Below are 20,401 nucleotides of genomic sequence, written 5' to 3'. Positions count from 1 at the left end.
AACGTGTTGGGGCTTATAGTGTTGTATAATTGTGATTTGCATACATTATCAATTGCAAACTTATATTAGTTCTTCAGTTAGCGTAAGACCTGGGCAATTTAGTATCTGTGCCAATACGTTACACTACATTGGCGTAAATGGGTAGGATTAAGTTGATAACTGTGCTGGATAGACTTTAATGATGCGCTTGTGTAAATATATATATTTTTTAAAGGCACTTCAACTCCCCATCGGGGGTAACAGGAGCTATATAAATACAAACCTTTTTTCCTTTTCTATCCTTCTGCTATCCTTCCGAATCCAAATAATTGACTAACCTATCCACCACTTTAATTACTTTCATATTTCATGATACTAATTCAACACTAATAGCTTATGGGTCCTGGAGTAGCGTGCTACTCGCCAAAAAAGCGTTTCAACGCCTCGTCATGGGTAGTAAGCGCTATATAAATGCAACTACAATACAAAACTGTAAGGAACTTAAGGGAGAGAGCAGAGTATTCGCCCCTAGAAACAGTCTCGCAGAAGCGAAGAACCATAACCTCCTAAGAGGCAAAACAGCAAAGGAAATTAATGTTATGCTTAACAACAAGCAGTCTGCGACCACATGAATGTCATTGTAATGGACAACAAGACTGTAACGACATGAAGTTATGGCAATTGACAAATTTTCTGCAGCAACAGAGAATGTGCAACCATAGCACTAAATATGACCAATTGACTGTAGCATAGTCAAATAGACCCCAAACGAATGGAGAAAAAGTCTCACGGGGAGGGCGGTAAGAAGGACATTACCAATCTCCACACTGGAAAAGAACCAGGGTGCAGGAGCGTGGATGGATATAGGAGCCCACCACCCAGTTGCAAGAATGGGTGGAGAAGCAACAGGTAAACAGAATAAGACATCCTGACCTAGGAAGGATGCGAAAAAACCAACACGCATGAAGACATATCACAGGCAAAAAGACCAATGGGAAGAAACCAACCTAAAAAGGTCCTCCTAGAGTGGGGAGGATGGATGGGCGTTAAGGAATCTGCGGCTAGACTGTCTCTACCAGATACATTGTTACCGAAGGTAAGTAACTTGTTCATCTGTTAGAGACATCTAGCCGCAGATTTCCGAACTTAAAATAGATACCAAAGCTATACCCCATTGGAGGAAGGACTGTGACTGAACCCCACCAAGTTCCAAAGAGAACTAATCAGTCAATAAAGATCAACTAAAACAGGTGGAAACCGCAAGTGCAAACGTGGCAGACACTAGACCCATTAAGCTCTGGAAAAGGTGCATGAACAAGGGAAGGCAATGTCACCACAGTCTGTCACAGGACAGTACAAGACTATGACATTCCACAAAGGGGCAAAGGGGAAGCACAGGAACCAGAACGGCCAGTACACAATGAAAGAAAATCCATAAGCTTCTGTAACAGGAATAAGAAGCAGAACTGTGTGCCGGATCCCATGGATCTGCAAAAAATAAAAGTCCCAGAGAAAGGACAAAACAGCATGACGGAGTCAGAGTTAACAAAATGAGCATGCACAAAAGTGGATGCCAAGAATGACATATAGAGAGACAGAGGTCACCCATGAAGAGATATACTAAACCAGGACTACAAGGAGATACATGTATGTGGATAATAGGGACACACATATATGCAGACAGTGTGGACTGTGGAAGCCACACCACACATGCAAAAGCCCATGAAAAGTAGCATGGACAGCACATATGCGTCTGCAGAAAGACACAGCACGTATGACCAGGTAGTCATACTGACCAACCATACACCGAAGTACATTGGTCAAAGGATACCGGCAGAAGCCGGACACAAACATATGGCTCGCTCTCAAAATAGAGAGAGAGAAAGGAAAAGAAAGACAGAATCTGGGGCTAAGAAACCCAAGATACTGTAACATGGAATAACATAGTATGAGTGCTCTCCAGCAGTCAGTATGCATATTATGATATCTATACATGCACATACACTTAGATATATAAATATTTACACACATACACGTTTGCTTTCGTCTTTTTTTAAAATTATAAAGAGAAAGACATGGGAAACTCTAAGAGCATGCCCAGGACAAATACAGCAGCCCGCACAATAGGTACCTACGGCACCGATGTGAACCATAGCGGGACATAACATGTCAAAACACGGTAAATCACATACAGATATATTCAGAAATATGTATATATAACCATATACAGACAGTGTAAATGACAATTAGCATCTCTGAACAGCGAGACTTCTGAGGATAACATCGGCTGAGGCCACGAGTTGAGGGACCTGAGCTCCTGCCTGGAAATGAGCAGAGGGAAGACCAAGGACATGAGCACTTCCTAACACCAGAGATTGAAGAGTAGACAATAGCGCAAAGATTACAACGCAGCCAACGCTGTGACGCAAGTTGAACCAGCAGGCCACCCAGTGCCTATGAACGTCCCCAGTGTGTACCCACAGATTGTGCCAGAACTGAAAGCAGAACAGAAACTGTTCCGGAAGTGGAACAGAAAAACATGCTCACAAGAGACATTGGCTTACAGCTAAGACAGCCAACACAGGCAACAAGCATTGGCCCGTTGTTAGACTGCCTTTCTCTGATGGATCATGTTTGGAGCACAGAGGCAGCAAACAATTCACCTCTCTACTTATTTTCTGAATATTGTTTGTTTGCACATTCCCATCCTTCTGATGTCCGACGAGCTTCCATATGTTGACGCATGCTTTGTTTTTTGTAGCTCAGAGAAATAAGGATGGAGTGAAAACCTGTGGGAGGGTGACTGTATATGCGTGTGTGCAGGGTCATGTGTGCGCGAGGGTCATGGGTGTGTGAGGGAAAGGAAGTGTGTGAGAAGCAGGGATGTGCAGAAGGGCTTATGTGAGAGACAGGGGTGTGTGTGTGTGTGTGTGGGGGGGGGGGGGGGGACTCGAGACCTGATGATAGTTACGAGTGCGCGTGAGGCAAAATAACTGTGTGGGAAAAGGGATATGTGTGAGTCTGGGATCTTCCTGATGGTTGAGGAGGATTATTTTTTAGACAAAGGAGCTGTGTGAGAAACAGGGATGTATGTGAGAATCAAGGATGTGTGACGGGTAGCAGTGCATGCGAGGGAAAGGGTCTGTGTGAGATATCATGGATAGGTATGGGAGGCAGGGGTGTGCATGATGAGTGAGGGGAATGGTTGTGTCTTTCTACCATGTAGCATGGTTTTGCTGCTAGTGAACAATAATTGTCTTTTGTACTATGCAGAATCGGATGTAAAAAAATGCAACGCCTGCCCCTGTTTTCCAAAATGTCCTCATTTAGTGCGGCATGATCTCACATCAGCAATAATATGTTAGGTGCAGCAGAAGTCGCGGCACCACTCCCTCGCCCCCACATACTTCAGCCATCTGGCGGTGCCTCGGAAATTGGCATTAATGACCCACTGGCCACACAAACTATGACATCCCAGGAAGTGGTGTCTGGTAGCCTTGGATCAAGATTAATATTTAAACCATTTTGGAAGCCATGTAAGGATATTTTTAGCCTACAGTTCTAATGCGTTTTTTTTTTTCCTACTGTCAGGGATCCATTTAGTGATAGATGCAATATATAGGCTTATAATTTTCTCCAAATATTTAGAATCTGTAAACATGGTGTCGTTTAAAGACATTTGATTTTATCTCTTTAGAACTCTAACCCTTCATGTTTTAGTTCCCTGAATGCATACCTTAATGTGAGAAAATTGCCTGAGACTATTTTTTTTTTTAATATATGTTTAACAGTAGATAAGAGGGCAGATGGCGTTTGAGACATCGACTCGGCGAGGGCACAGCATTTGTCTATTCATTTGCTTAGGTCTGCAATAATTGAAGGTGGCTATAGAAGAGAAGCACATCTGAAAATGTTACTTAATAGTTTTTGTAAATATTATAAACCATTACTCCGCTTAAAAGTCACCAGGGAATACAAATCACTAGCTACAAGACACAGTAGTTTAAATTGAGACATTATTTTTTATAGCGCGCATGCTACGGCGATTTTATAACACATGAAACTGTATTTAAACACATGCAGTGATATGGTTTTGTGTTTCACTGTACAGCTGCTTAGAATCATGCAGGATCTGCTGACACGACTGCTTTTTAGGTCTCGGCTCGAAGGCTGCGCTTGCGCAGTCTCTATCCGAGATTTAATTACTTGGAGGAGAGGGGCTTGAACCCGCCCCTCTTCTCCCCTGTTCTCCATTGGCTGGCCTCTTGAATGCTGGCCAGCCATTGGAGAAGAGGTCCGTTATTCCGATTAGGCCCCGTCCTTTTCGGATTCGGGGGCGTGTTTTTTTCAAGAAGTCTAATTATCTCCTCCAGCCAATGGCAAGAGGAGAACACGCCCCCGAATCCGAAAGCTCCGCTGCCTTTCTCCGAGGCATTTCTGCTTCGCCTCGGAGAAAGGCGGTGGCGTTTCTTTTGGTGGTGCGCATGTCGGTGTTCTCGTGAACACTCGTTATACTCTCGCAAGACGTATTTGAAACTAGCGACCAGGAGCTGTGGTGAGGGTGGATTGCGTCACAGCTGACTATTTTCCACTATCGGACATACCTCGAGAACGCAGTTATCACACGCGGTCGCCCTTGTCTACCTGCTTTTAAACGGCGGCTATTTTTTTGTACTGTCTTGATTTATGCCCGTGTTTTGCGGCGTTGTAGTCTGGTGTTTCCTGGGTGCACGTGTTGGGGTGTCGTTCTTTGTGCCATCGACATAAGTACTCCCTGAGGACCTTACAAGGTCAGTGGGTGGTAGCCTTTCAGCTCTCGTTTCTAGTTGAGCGGGCGGTCGGAGAAGAGGGTGCCTTTGTGCGTGGCTGTGTTTTTTTTGGGGGGTGGGGGTGAGAAGAGCTTAACTCATCCTCGATGTTGCTGGAGCGTTTGGTGTTGTGGTCAATGTGTACTGTGAAAAGACATGCAGGCGTCTCTTTTTTGCCCGGTATTTAGTGTTATGAACACTCATCCGAGGCGGATGCTGACAGGCGTTTTTAAAACTTGTGGTCGAGTTATGGTTGATGCGGAGATTCGTTTCTCGTTAAACACCTGTTTGGATGGTGGTGATCGCCCAATTGGAGACCGTGGGTGCCTTTCTACTGAGCTCTTGAGGGCATCGGAAGAGAGCGGCCCTTTCCACTGTGATTAACCGTTCACTTTTGTGCATGAGCGAAGCATTTCCGACCCATGCATGTTTTAACGTTCGATGTGTGTGTTTTTTAGCTTCATCCAGACTTAGTCTTTTTTGTCGCTGAAAACTACTATTTTGAGCTGCTTAAACATATGCCCCTTTTTTTGTTGACGTACTTTGGATGGAATTACTGTTGTAAACTTGTATTCTGTTAACGGCGAAAACGCCGATATGAACTTTAAAAGCACTCGATGTGTAGTAGGGGTTTGTTAGGCTGATCCGCAAGTATTAGATCACTATCTTCTCGACTGTAATTATAAATCATGGGGAGTATGACCTTGTCTGGAGGCAACCCGGGATGCCACCAACCCACACATCAAATTTGCCTTTACTCGTATGTCTGAGCCAGTCTAGCCAGAAAACACACCTGGCAAATCTTTTGCTCTACAGACCCAAATGACATACCACAATGGTGCTGTGGGGGAGTCACCAAATAAGACTCCTCAACCTACCCAAACAAGCATTTACAATGCAATGGTCTCGGCATTGGTAAAGTTAGAGCTATTGGCATTGCTCATGACATTTTTGTTTATCTTTTTGTTTTTAAAACATTTAAAGAAACGGCATTGTCACGAGCAATGCCAATAGCTCTAACTTTAACAATGCCGAGACCGTTGCATTGTAAATGCTTGTTGATACAGGTTTCTAGTTTAAGTATCACTGAAAGCATCCCAAAAGAGAAAGACAGGAAGAAGACATACGCAGAGACGAAAGAAATAGAGGGGGAAAGTGAAAGAGGACGAGAGTGAGAGCGGTGAAACGGAAAATCAGCGAGACAAGCACGCGCGCCTCGTGCTGAAAGTTTTAAAAAAACAAGCAGGTACTCTGGTTCTGAGTACCTGCACTTTTATTTTTCCATTTCAAGCACTGGTCACAGGCGAAGTCATTATTCATACCAGCAGAGGATGTGTGCTACTGCTTGTTACTACACAAACCTGTCCCTTTTTTCCCATCCAGTAATTGAAACTTAATGAGTACTGAAAGGCTGCACAGACACAAGCTACCTGTGAACATGGTAAAGCTCAAAGAAAAGCACAATATGTCAAACCACAAACTGGGCTGCCGTCCAGATGTGCACTCCAAGCATAACTATAGCAACACTAAGTAAACCCAACTTCACCAGCACTTCTTGCGGTCACCCTTGGCCCAAGCCTCAGCAAGCGGACGCACACTTTGCGATCAGAGTGGTTCAGCATGCGCAGACGAATGCTCTTCCTGGTCTGAATGTCCACTAAGCACTCCATAGTGTTGCCGCTTTATTGTTGTGCTGCGTTTGAGAGCTGCGGATATCGCTCAGTGACTGCGCAGCTTCGGGCGCAGTCATTGCAGTCTCTGGTTATATAAAGGGCACAGGCAAGTTCCATTGAATAACGTGTTACAGACTACCACATATGGGCCAACCAGTGTGCGTGTTTGTAAAACTCCTGAATCCAAATATAAAATAATTTTTTGAAAATGCTCAAATCTGCCCACTGTAATGTGTGTTTAAAATGTGACCACGTAAACAGTTCTGTTTTGGTTGTCATTGTTTAAAAATGTGAAGCTTTTCATGCATAAAAGATTTTTTGTTAATCAGATGTCTCGGTATCGCTTGTTCTCCCCTGGCGCCTGTGGTTTGTGTACTTGTAACACTTGCAAATGCCAAGCCATTAATCAAGCCGGATGGCTCTGTCTGGCTTCAAGCCCAATGGCGCCTGTTGTCTGTTCCCTCCTTAGCATTAGCAAATGCAGTATTTGAAGAGAAGTGCTTTTAGCTACAATAAAACGCTCTGTATTTTGTAAGGTTTGGGTTTGTAACGTTAGTAGTGAAATTTTCATATAATGTATTTCTACAAGTACACAGGGTTTGACATAGCGTGAAAGAATCGTTTCCAAACGTTTAAGGCTGAAACTCTTCCGTGCAGTAAGGGAGGGGGGAGGAGCGGGTGAGAGAGGGGGAGGAAAGCCAGCCATGCGAGGAATGCTAGAAGCCAGGATAGCAGCTGTGCGCGTGCACGCCATCGCAAGCTGGAGGCCTGAAAAAAGCAACTAGGTTAGCACTTCCAAAACCCGCTTACTAAAACTCTCGCCAGAGCAGCGCTAGAAGCGCTGGCTCAGGGCGAGACCTAAAAAAGGTGGAAACGCATCAAAACGCTTGAAAAACAACCAAAGGCAAGAAAATGGAGGTGTAAAAACACCAGGACAAGCCAGTCGTAGCGTAAACCCAACAATACTCTGGAGAAGTCTGCATCCTCAGAGGCAGGAGAGAACTATGGACCAACCATAAAATAAAAACATGTAAGCTCCAAAGAGAGCTACGCCACCCTTGTGGGTCTTACCAGAGGAGAAGTACCACAACAGTAGGGGGACGGAAAGAAGCGAAAACCATATCGCGTTAAGCCTACAGCATGAATTATTGGAAAGTTCCCCAGAGGGAAAGATGATAACAATCCTAAGAGGACCTTGCGGGATCCTCCGTAAGGACCTGCGCCATACAGGAAGAACAGTACCTGGGTCATTGTACATACACCACCCAGGAAGAACACTTCCTATGGCAAGGTAGAATGGCTATACAATAACCAATGAATGCCCCACATAGGGTATGTCACATCCCTATAAAAAGCAAGGGAACACCTCTTGAGACTAGCTCTTAGACAGTGGAGACGAAAATAAGGGCAGTAACATCTGTCCAGCTGTATGGTCCGTCTTGGAAATAGCTTGAACCCAGAGACGGACACCAGAGAAAGGCAGTGACAATACTGCAACCAATGCAAACAAGACAAGAAGGCCGCAACAATAGACTTAAAACAATGTCAATCATGGGAAACCAGACAGGAGACGCTGGACTGCTGAGTCCACATGACTGTCAAAAAGATGGGCCCCATCAAAGGGCAAATCTCGGAGCCGCTCCAGAACATTCTCAGGAAAACTGCCATCAAGCAGCCAAGCATGGCGACGCAGAGCAACTGACCTGGCCATAGCCCGACCCACAGAGTCAGTAGAGTCCATAGCTGATCGAATCGAAAATTTTGCCAGCTCACGACCATCGTGGAGTATACTTGTCAGGTCAGCCCAAGGGCCTTCTGGAAGAGAGGGAAGGAGGCGCTCAACCAAGTCCCAGAGGGCAAAGGTAGTCCGTGCAAACACGCAGGACGTGTTCAAGGACCGAAGGCCAGAACTCGCGGACGCAAACATTTGTCTACCACGTCTCCAGCCAGCGAGACTCCCTAGTGGGTGGAAATATCAGAGGAGAGGACAACGGCAGCGAGCTGAGCTGCCTGGACGACAAGCCTGTGAGCTCTAGGGTGTAGGGACAGACCGACAGGGTCATCTGGAGCAGGTCGATTAAGATGTGCAATAGCATGTTCCACAGGGTCTCCCCGAAGAGGGCCTGAGGCTGGAACTGTAATATGTCAACAGCTTTGCAAACAACTCGTGCAAACGCTGCACTAGCCTTTGTGGCCATTCTAGGGGGCAACAGCAGATCATAATTGGGGGGACAGTTGCAGGCTAACACGTCCACCAAAGGCCACAGGCTCTGCAGCCCGAGGAGAGCCAAGGGCCTGCAATTGCTCTACATCAACATGTTCAGAAGAACACGTAAGCAACACGGGGGAAAATCCCCAGGGGCCTCATCCACCATCAGCAAAGGAGGAGGAAAGGACGTCTCTGGCATCGAACAACATCAAGACGGCGCCGCATCGACGTACGCCCAAGGAGACTCCGTTGACCGGTGTCGGGACGGCGTCCATCTGACATCCACAGCGACGGGAGACTGAGATGTGGGATGGCATCAACAAGTCCCCTGCTGCGGCCGCATCAGAAGTTATCCAGCGAGCCGCCCAGGACTGTGCGCCCTGATGCCGTAAGTGGACTGTGGGCCAATGTTTGAATGGGAAGCCCCACCGGGCCGATTCCAGACGTCGCAGCGACTCCGGAACTGGAGTCAGGGTACTCGACTGGCGCAGAGGGCGAACCCGCCGGCGAGCTTCCAGTCTAAGTCCCTACCTCCTCTGTGGGGCCCGAAGGCGCACCAGGGAGAAGGGTTGATCCAAAGATGGCCTGCAAAGCCTGGAAATAGGCTTCCATTTGGGTCCTAGTTGCCCCAACCCCAGGAAACGAGGGTGGGCGGGGGTGACTGCTGAGAGGGCGTGTCTGGTAAAGACCGGGAGCATCTGGCACAGACGGCACGACTACGTGAGGCCAACAGCCTCTGACTTCTTTTTGTGCTTACACGAGGAAGGCGAGCGACAGCCTTGGGAATGACTCCGTGACCTGCCGAGCCTAAACACAGATGGAAAGCACTGTAGTACATTGCCGGGACTTTGCTAACCATGTGCTTTACAAGTGCCTTACTCACTTTGTCAGGAGTTGTATATTTACTGTCTATGCTATGCTTAAACAGAATGGTGTGTCTCTAAAACAAGGGCCCTTTCGACTTGTTAATCAAATAGTAACCCTTGAGCATTAGGAATCCTGTGTGGAGGTTTTTAATGTTATCACCAAATCTTCTATGAAGATCCTGGCCACTGCTGGTTCTAAGCAGGAAAATCATGGGTTTGTTAAAAGCTTTCTTCCTCCTGTGAGTTGCAGGGGTCTGCGACACTTAACAAAGAACAGCAAACCCTTTACAATAAATGTCACAAGCCTCTTTGAGGCCAACTAAAATCTGATCAGAATTCAAGGTGTCTTTGAAGAAATGTCAACACAGGCTGGTGCACACGAAGATCTGCCATTTGAGACCTTACTTCTGTACATTTCCAGATACAAGGTATACGTTTGTGCCCCAGCAATGTATATTTTTCTAAGAGCATATTATTTTATTTCAATATTCAGACACAGGGCCTGATTAGGAGTTTGGCAGTAAGGGAACGCTGCTGCCTAGTTGGCAGTCTGTCTGCCATATCACGATGTTGGCGGTTTGCAGAATGAAAGACCACCGGTGCACCGCAGCCACTGCCAGCCATTCGCTGACCACTTCAATGGCTGTAGGGGGAAAGCAGCTATCAGAGGGCGGTACAGACAAGTTCACCGTCATCAGAACTGCGAGTTGGCTTTCCCTCCAGCTGACCGTAGTGGCAAAACTGCCTGCTTTGAATCGGTGGAATCGAAGAAATTGAGGTGTATACTCCCCCATTTCCTTTTCTCCCTTCAGTCTCCCACATGGAACCCTTCTTCCAGGGTCTACATTCACAGTAGCATCTTGACCCCGAAGAAAATTACCCTGCTGGCGCCAAAATACAGGTAACTCAGTTGTGCACTACTTACCCATTGTCTGGACTTGGCACATATGGTCCGGACTAAAGCAATGGGAAAGTACTTGTAGTAGGTATTTTTTTCACGTCATACATGTGTACATGTAACACTTGTGCAGTTAAAATATACAAACTTGCATTGACACATGAAAAAATATTGCCCGGCAGAAACACAGCCGCTGGCCCAGCGTTGACATTGTAATATGGCGGACGGGAGACCACCGCGGCCTTCTTGGGATGACGGCGGTATGGTGGTAAGACCGCCGAACTCGTGATCAGGTCCATTATTAATATCAATTGCATGAAGATGCCTTTAGATTATGAAATTCCCCGCCTCCAAATGGAATAAGTTACAGGGAATTAAAATTCTCATCCTGCATCAGATCTTCAATATATTCACTTCCTTTGACATAAGACTAGCAAGCAGCTAGAGCTTTGTGGAAGTGTTGCACATCTAAGTTACTCTTTGGCGGAAATTAAATGAACTCCCACAAAGAGTGATGCTTCAGCTCCATTTCATCTGATGCATGAACAGAAACCTTGAGAGCGCATAACCAAACTCAAAAAGATTATAGTATGTAATAACTCAAGCAAGTCCTCACTCTCCACGATGATCAGGCAAAAGGCCAATTAGTATTTACAAATTGACCTGATTCTATCAAGGTGGATCTTAAGGCTTTTTTTCCTAGTAAATCAAAGTAGGATTTTTTTTTTAGCCAGAGAAACCGAACCACATAAAGAGGTAGGACGAACCAGCAGCTGATTAAAGTGATATATGCTTGGAACTTTTAAAGAGAACTTTTGATTAAACTTGCACCCCCGCCCCCCTCAAAAAAATAAATTTAAAAAAAAAAAGCAATCACAGTGTCCATGAAAACCCTAAAACAGAGCTCCTTGGATTTTGTACACCATCTGGAAGATGTGAAAGTCAGTACGGACGGAAAGCTCTTTATCCAGGTCATCGTTCAGAGTTATGGATAGATTCAAAAGCCTAGAAAGTATTCTGTTGAGGTCCCAGGGAGGCACTGTTTTTGCTACCAGTGGAAAGACATGAATGGGGTCTTGCACAAATTCCTTGATTATGCACTTAGAAACTAAAAAAACAATCTTTGCTCACTTCTATGTCTGGAAATGGCTGCAATGTGATCTTGGGGGGGGTTTTGGTCTTGACGCAGCAAGTATAGCACACATAGCATGAACTGATGAGGCGGAGGTCGAGTAGATGCAACCTCTGGCACTAGTGGCAGCATTTATCCTCTTGAGCAGTTATCTTTTCTCTGAGATGGTGATCTTAACGTGTCCTAAATCTTCAAGTATGTCACAGTCTAAGTGCTCATAAGGCAATCCGTTTGCCCTTTAGAGTATGTGCGGAGATGCTCCATTTGGAGCTCTCACATGAGCGCCATTGGATGAACAATGAATGGTCTATCCTCTTCCACAGCCAGAATTTCATTCGGATGTTCTCTTCCCTCAAGGTTTCGACTAGAGATAATCAATCTGTAAAAACATTTTTTGCACTTTGGAGAGGTGACCGGAAACTAAGGAACTGTAGGGTGGCATACCCCTGGGTCCCTAGATACTAGTACATGTGGGCAGATTACTGGTAATTATTGTTCCTGGGGGTGAGCATTAATTGCATGCATTTCTGTCTACCCAAGAACATATGTAAGATTGCCAGCAAGGGCTGCCAACAGTTCTCTTCAGAGCCAAGTTTCTATCCTAAATAGGCCAGTACCATACTACCTGTGCTTCTGAGGAAAGTAGATTGTGGCTTGTGCCACCTTGTTTTCTCAAGCTGAACATCAGTTCGCCGATCGAGGAGCTCCTTGAGGAGCAAAGGGAAAGAAGGCCAGAATTTCTAGGCACAATGTTACAAGTCGCACAATCCATATTTAGATTTATTTTTCTTTGAAGAAACATGGCAATGAGTTGACAGATCAGGAAGATGGGAATGCAAAACCATTAGGGATGCATCTGTTGTCATAATGAATATAGAATACAGTCTTTCCAAAAGCAGGAAGATAGTGAGGTTCAAACTAACTGGCTACCAAGTGGCCGTCATGATTTTATGCACTAGTTGAGATTAAGAGGCATGTCCCATGTACTATGATGGGGTTACCAGAGAACAAATGAGGAATGCGTGTTGGCTGAGCACAAACCTGGGATAGAAAACTCCATGTCCCAGAGTCCTTTGCGATAGGGTAGCACCCTCAGCTGTTCCCCTGCAGCCATGTTGACTACTGGGGCTATAAATGTTTGGTGGCACAGGTCCTTGTTGTTCGACAATCGCCCTCTGCAACAAAGACAGCCTGGCTCATATCTATCCCCGTTTCTTATTTCAGTCATCATTCAGCTTTAACTAGTGCCTGCACTACGTCCTGAGGGGCGTGTCTACTGCCACGATTGGCTGCTGCTTTTGCCGCAATGAGACATTGGCAGGCCACAGACTTCCCCTTACAACTGCTGCATTGCCGACAAGCATTTCCTGCCGGTCACTACATTTGTGATAAGCTGTTTCTGTACTGAAGAGTTGCCCGTGCCATCCGCCTGCTGTCCTGCTTGGCTGCTGGGATTGCGAGCACCTACTCCCTGCCGGGTGTTTAGTCGTGCAGGCAATTTGCAGTCTGCAGTTTCCACGAGGGGAGTGCAGGTTGAAGGGATTCGGCCAGCTTTGCTGGTTGTTTCCCAAGCCCCATCCTGGACTCCATCCACTCTGGGCAAATGCGGCGCACTCCTGTAAGGGCTCACTTATCCTCGACATTTGAATCCACTTTTCTTTGTGCCTTGCGTGAAATTAATGTTTACAAAGCTTAAAGACTACACTCCCGGACAAAGCATAGCCTCCTAATAATTTCCTTTCAACCTAGGCATGCACACCTTCAAACTGTTATTGAGGCATTGTGGAAATAAAATAAAACCGCAACTGTCTAGAGAGGATATCTCTGGACTTTATAACTATTCTCCTGATATTGGGGAGATTTGTATAGTGACGTTCACCGGTTCCTTGTGGAGTTCGGCACTGCAAAGAACCTCTTAACACCGAGGTGTTTCGTACAGCCAGTGCTCTGATGATTGCTGCAGGAGTGTTGCATCCAACTCCTGTTGGCCACACTAAACAGCCCTTCTGCTATAGTGCAACTGCATAAGTATTTGAGGTGGGAGGTTTAGGGCAAGAGGGAAGTGGGTGCTGCAGGTTGCACACCCCAGATTGGCCTTTGACGCATGCAGATATCGACTTCCTCAGGTGAAGACACAGCGCAAAGGGTTGTCCTGCATTCAAGGCTGTTCTTTATTATTTTGTCGACTCCACCTCTGCCCTTTGTGTTCACTTTTAGGTGGCCAGATAATATTTGCCCCCGCCCGTGGAGAACACAAAGGGGAGAGGTCGGACTGTCATCTCTCCATTGCCCCTGCCGTCAGGAGTACCCAGGTTAGTAGTATGCTTCGACAGATCTGACATTAGGTTTCAGAACTCATAACCTCGCCTTGGTTTCCCCAAAGATAATTATCAAATCTGGCTTAACTTGAGTGGTGAGGTAAACTGGAAAGGAGTACAGGGATTACACTTCCATTCTGGCAATGGTTTCCTAAACCAAGGCTGTAATGGTGAGTACTCCTCTTCCAATAGGTGATCCAAAGCTGAAATGGCTTGCAGTGACTTATAAAGCTTTGCTTCAAAAGAGCTGAGAAGACATTTATCTTTGGTTCCTAATGAGAGATTAAACACGGCAGCCTACGCACCTCTGATAAAGCTCAGTGCTTTCTTTTGCAGCTCTCATGAAAAATAAAGTCATAACCGGTGTGGTCTCAATATGTGTCTTCAATACGATTTCCATGGCCTGCATTCAAAGAATGTGCCATTATGATCTACATACCCCTGTAACGAGTGTAGGGATAAAAGAGTCGGATTGGCCTGATGTGAGTTTCACAACAGTTGAAAGTTCTGCTGTCAGAACCGGGCTGAGTACCTGATGTGATTCAGAGGATGACAGAGCTAGCTAAGGCAGTGCCATCACTGTAACATGCAGGGTCACAAACCAATCTGCGGGCTAAATTACCCAAATGTCCAATACTTGTTTAACAGCTGCCCTAACATACCAGAATATCCTGGTACTGTCAGTTGCCAAAGTCCCTGAGCCTTTTTTTGTTAAAAATTCTCACTAAAGATATTCTTACATCCCGAAATAGCTTTTGCCATTCATTCTGCTGGACATCTATGATTATCATGTTAATTGAGAGGTTCTGTTCCACTGGGGTGTCATGAAAGTCAACCTCACTGAAGGAATAGTTTTCAATCATAAGTGTTCTACTTTCCAGACTGGCTGACAACTATTGCACTGGGGGGGAAAAAAAACACACACACACACGGCAAGAGGGAAATGCACTCTAAATGTGGGTCACCTCCAAAGATTTTTTTGTTTTTAAGGTCAAAAGTTTGACTTTTAATCCTTAGTTGGCTAGTTCAGTAAATGGAGAGAAAATGACAGAGTGGAGTATAAGAAAATCAGGTCAGCAGTAGGATGGGTCTTTTGGATAGTGTAGGAAAGTGTGTTTCTGTTGCACTAACCCTCCCCCCCCCACACTTTTTGCCAGATTTATGATGCACTTTGAGAGAGCCCTGGGTCCCTGCCAATCGGGTTCCCAGGGCCGGTCTTCTTTTCCCTAAACTGTACCATTGTTACCACAATTGACACAACTATGGCCCACCTGTTAAGTCCCTTGCAAGGGGTACCTATGGTATCAAGGGTAAGGTAGCAAGAGAAATGCCTCTGAGGGCTGCAGCATGTTTTGTGCCACCCTCAGAGACCAGACACCACAAACATGCACCACTGCCATTACAGCCTGCTTGCTTTGGTACAACTAGAAGCAAAGGGTCAACATGAAACACATCCCTCTATACCATACCTACTCAGTACTGCACGAGGCATAGGTAAATCACCCTTCGGGCATAGTACAATATACCTCATGTGAGGACCTATCTGCATGAGAAGACAGGCCCCTATAATGTCTAAGGCCATTTTTAGATATTAGAAGTGCACTGTAAAGTCATACAGAGTACAAGTTCTAGGAACTGGTAATCACAAGTTGCCCAGCACCATAATGTATTTACTGAATCCTGGGATGTTTAGTATCAAACTTTTCAGAAATATTAACCTGAACTGAACCCAGTGTCAGATTTATTATTCCATGCACTCAGGGGTCCTTTTCAGAGGGGACCCCTAAACCAAGCCAACCACTGGTGAGTTCCTGACTGGTGAACACCAGCCTGCCACCACGAGCCAAGTTTCTGGACGCCTGCGGTGGGAGACTTCGCTCCCTGGACGCAGAAACAGAGCATTTCCTGGGCAGAGGTGTTCACACCTTCCAGATCAGGAAGAACCATCTGTGGCAGGGGAGCTTCAAAGGCCTTGCCACCTTTGCAGCATGGCCCCCAGCCTCTCCTGCTATCAGGAGCAGGGCCCCTTCCTGTCTCCCCCTTTTTCGGCAGGAAGAACAGGTGGGAAAAAATTAGAGCAGCCCTGAAGGTGTGCCCCCCTTTGCCAACCCCACCCCTCAGGTGGAGGAGGCGAGGTGAAGCACACTCAGTGCCTGCCATCTTGCAGACGGCAGGCACTCTCGAATCAGGATTGGGGATTGTGCCCACTCCCCCACATGGGGTGAGCACACCAAGGGTGTAGTCCCCCTAAGGTCAGTAGCCTATTCGCTACTGACCTCGAGACCCCTAAAACGCCCCCTAAATACAGTATTTAGGGGCAGCCCTAAACCCAGGAGGCAGACTCCTGGAACCTACGAAGAAGGATGGAAGAAATTGCACTGGAAAGGAGACTACAGAGAAGACCTGACTTGACCCCAGCCTTACTGGCCCATCTGTAGTTTCCAGAGATCCTGCTCCAAAAGGGGACTTGTCCTGCAGCCAGCGACCTCCAGAATCCCTGGGAGGACTGACTGCCTTCAACAAAGACCAGATCTCCTGCGAACAGAAGCTCTGTTTAAAAGAAACTTCAAAGAAAGACTCAGCCTGCTGAGGATCAAGAAACTTGATGCCTGGAACCACCACTGCACCAGACGCCTACGGCCCGAGCACAAGTGGCCCACCAGTCCCAGCGATGTCCTCCAGCTTTCCAGAGTCAGAGTCCACCCTGGGTTGACCTCTCCAGGACTCCCAACATCACCTGCAGCCGATGCATAGAGACCCCCCCCCCCCCCCCCCCCACACACACACACACAAAGAACCATGAGTGGCCCTCTACAGTGAAACCTGACCTCAAAAGGCACCCCGGCACCCGGCCACCCAGCACCCCGGAGAAGAGGACCTGAGGTGCACCTACGTTCCAGAGCCCTCCAACTTATCTGCCCAGCTGTTGGTTCCTCTCGGAAGACTTCCTGGACCAAGCCTGCAGCCAAATTCCCAAACCGCAAAAACAGTTGATGGACAGAATGCAGAACAATGCCATACATTCACTCCAGTACAGAGATCTGGGCCTAAATCCATCGTTTTTTGCTCACCATGCCGTTCCAGTTTGAACCCAGCCATATGCAAATCAGTCTTGACCCTGTGCCTCATGGGAACAGTCCAGCCCGAACTGCCAAGCCAGGTCCTCCCTGGACTGGGAACAAGCATCCTAGGACCGGTTTCGGGGTTTCACCCCTCTTCAGCCAGGATAGCTTGATTACAGTGGCATGGAGGGCACGGGACCCACGTCTGGGCATACCCTTCCCACTCGGGGTGACAAATGCAAAGACAACAGTTGATGGACAGAATGCAGAACAATGTCATACATTCACCCCAGTAAAGAGATCTGGGCCTATATCCATCATTTTTTTGCTCACCATGCCATTCCAGTTTGGACCAGCCATATGCAAATCAGTCTTGACCCTGTGCCTCATGGGAACAGTCCAGCCCAAACTGCCAAGCCAGTTCCTCCCATACCAGCAACCTCCATAGGATTGCATTGGGCTCCCAACACCTCCTGAGTACCCTGCACCCGGCCGCCCCTGCGCTGCTGGTGGTGTGTACTTGGTGCTGACCTGGGGCCCCCTTTGCCCTAATCTTAACCCTAGTGTTGTCTTCCATATAGGTACCATAATATAGGCCTCAGTAACTTCATTACCCTTCACCTATATTCTTCCCTACATTACACTTGTCACGGTTTACAGGGACTGACCTTTTACCTAGATACTACACTGCATTCAGAACACAGGTTTTCCCTAGTTCGAAATCTCATACATTCTGCATGAGGATTCTTGGAAGCAAAGCAGGACTACCATCTCCTGTATAAAATCTATGTACAAAGTTCATTGCCAAGGTCATCCTTAGGCCAACACAGCAAGGTCGGACCCCTGGGGAGACCTATGGGTAAGGATACATCACATCTTGCTAAGATAAGACAGAGCAGACCAAGACTTCCCATAAGACACACTCGCCAGAGACGGTGAGGTTCCTACATGCAGACACTCCAGCTTGCAGTGGTCTAAAACATCCCTTGCAGGGTGTCCAACTCGAGACCAGGACGGGGTTCCACAGTCTCACTTCAGGTAATGGGGTTGACTAAATCCTAGAGGGATTCTTGGCTGAACACCCACACACAGGCTAGGTACATCTAGTTAGGGAGGCATCGTAGGAGTACGCATCTTTTTATCATGTGTTTTATATACTCTAACGTATTCATGAATATTGTAAGATGGTCGAAATATATAATCCATTTACCTTTATAGTACTGCTAAACATTTATATCTTATTCTGCCCAACGGTTGTTGCAGCTCATTTCTTTTACACCACAATAACAACTGTTCAATAAATGCTTTTTGAAAACGCGCAGCCTGTTTATTCTGTGTATTTCTCAGACAGTCTAAGTAAGCACGAGTGACTGAGCGAAAGGTAGTATATTGTTTCAACAGTCCTGAGGGATCAGGGTCGCCATGTTCGATGGTTGCCATGAACCATTCTCTCCTTAGTAAAAGGAGATTCTAGCGGCACTGTGAGCTAGTTAGTACAAAAGGCAAACATACCCGGTGGGGGTGATCAGAGTTCGTCTGACACCAATCCTATACTGTATGTTGTTTAAACGCACAGATCCTGTATACTTTTTATAGGAACTACACAACACTAGGCTCCCAAGACCAAGTGGCCTGCCTGTGAGCAGCCCCCAACCGAGGTGCCTTCTAGCAAAATTGGCTAACACAGGCACCTGGTCGCCCTGGAGGTGCACTTTGAGTGCCAACCTGAACCATGGGGAACCTTGGCTCTACCCCTTCTCAAAACCATTCACCTACCTGCAAACTTAACACTTCTTTTTTCTCCATAGGACTGTAAGGTGGGTTTTTCTCTGAAAAATCTACTGTTGAACTGTCTTGTACTGCAACGAAAGTAAAGTTGTGCCTGTAAACGACTGAACCAGCTTACTAATGCCCTGCGTTGCTTAGACTATATTAAGAGTACGTTTCATGCTAAACTAGAGAAGTAATCTAACAGTAATTTTAAGTGGATTTGAACAGCTTAGCAATTGTTTATCGCTCTGCAAAAGAAATCTAAATAAACGTTCCTATAAAGCCAGTATTCATTGTAATACTGAAAGTAACATTGTATGAAGAGTTTAACTTACCTCCTACTAAGTAAATTTTGGTTCGAGAAATAAAACAAAACTTTTTATACAAACAATTGGTCTGGATTCAGTCTTTGAGTGTGTGGCATTATTTCCTGCCTAAGTGTGTACAACAAATGCTTAACACTACCCTTCTGATAAGCCTGACTGCACAACCACACTACCACAAAAGAGAGTATGATATTATCTACTTTATATACTGCTATACCTCTGGGAGATCCACTGGACTCTGTGCACACAATTTCTTACTTTGGTATAGTATATACAGACCCAGCTTCCTACATGTAGCAATCAGCAAGGAGTCATGGAACAAGCTAACACTATCTTGAAAACTAAATGCAGACTGGAAAACAAGAGGCCATACCGTCCTGCTTTCTTCTCTTTTCAGTTTATTATAAATCAGACAATGTTAATAACAGAGCAAAATACATGCACAAGAATGAGCAACTAAATGGAAACATAACAAATAGTTTGCTAACGAAAAGCCTAATATTTTTTTTTGCATTACTTGATTTTGTTGAGTTGTAACAAAAAAGTGGGAATTCAGCCAGAGAAGGACATAGTTGTGCAACTACCAAAAACCTATAGTAGCAGTGTAGTACTGCAAGAGAGAAATTTAAAAAAAGGTAACATGGAACACTTGTTAAAAAAAAAAAAAGCCATTAGTCAAAATAAAAATAAAATAGATATTACAAAGATAGGGTGTTGAAGGTCATAAATTATACACAATAAGATCTTACTTCCCTCATTGTGATAGAAAGAAAACTGAAAAAATATATATGCAAATAAAAAATGGCTCAATGGTGATTTTTTTTTTTTATCAGCTTATCATTTGCAATGAAGAGGGGTTTCACATATGAATAAAAGCAGAAACAGACAATCCTGAGTGGGAATTTGCCTAATCACGGTTTCGGGTCTTACTTCGTGAAGTGTGTACAGTGGCTAGTCGCCGGTACAGAGTCTTCTGCTTGGGGTCTGGGTGAAAGCCACTCTTGGTCAAGTACACATGGATGTAGATGGAGCCATTGTGTTGAACGCTCTGCAAAAGACATCAAATCACCATCAGAGACAAAGATCGATAGAGAAGACTAAGCCTAGGCGAATGTTCATTGGCAGCAGCTCTCATCCATCAAATCCACTGTATTCAGCACCCACAGATAAAAGGGGAATGTTTGGCACTGAAATGACAAACAACAAGCACTGCTGCAGCTTTTCCAGTTTGCAGATGTCCAGGCAAATGACACAAAAGATATTTCCTACAATTTTACATTGACTCACAGTATGCACTTTAAATTACTAGTGTTGGTCACCCTTTCTTTGGTGGGAACCCCACTCATCTGTCTGACGTATA

The 20,401-nt window shown here is 45.8% G+C and overlaps 1 protein-coding gene across 2 annotated transcripts in view; it reads right to left on the bottom strand.

The window, feature by feature from the left end:
- CLPTM1 (CLPTM1 regulator of GABA type A receptor forward trafficking) overlaps window positions 1-20,401 on the bottom strand; it is a 409,252-nt gene that overhangs the window by 238,693 nt on the left and 150,158 nt on the right. For both annotated transcript variants that reach the window (XM_085625718.1, XM_085625717.1), the window contains exon 5: window positions 19,972-20,089. In XM_085625718.1, the coding sequence (XP_085481844.1) occupies window positions 19,972-20,089 (118 nt within the window). The remainder of the gene's footprint in view (window positions 1-19,971; window positions 20,090-20,401) is intronic.

The sequence above is a fragment of the Triturus cristatus genome, chromosome 9 (assembly GCF_964204655.1).
Source record: "Triturus cristatus chromosome 9, aTriCri1.1, whole genome shotgun sequence".
NCBI classification, from domain to species: Eukaryota; Metazoa; Chordata; class Amphibia; order Caudata; family Salamandridae; genus Triturus; species Triturus cristatus.
The sequence above is the reverse complement of the archived record's forward strand: the minus strand, read 5'-3'. Positions and strand labels throughout refer to the sequence as shown.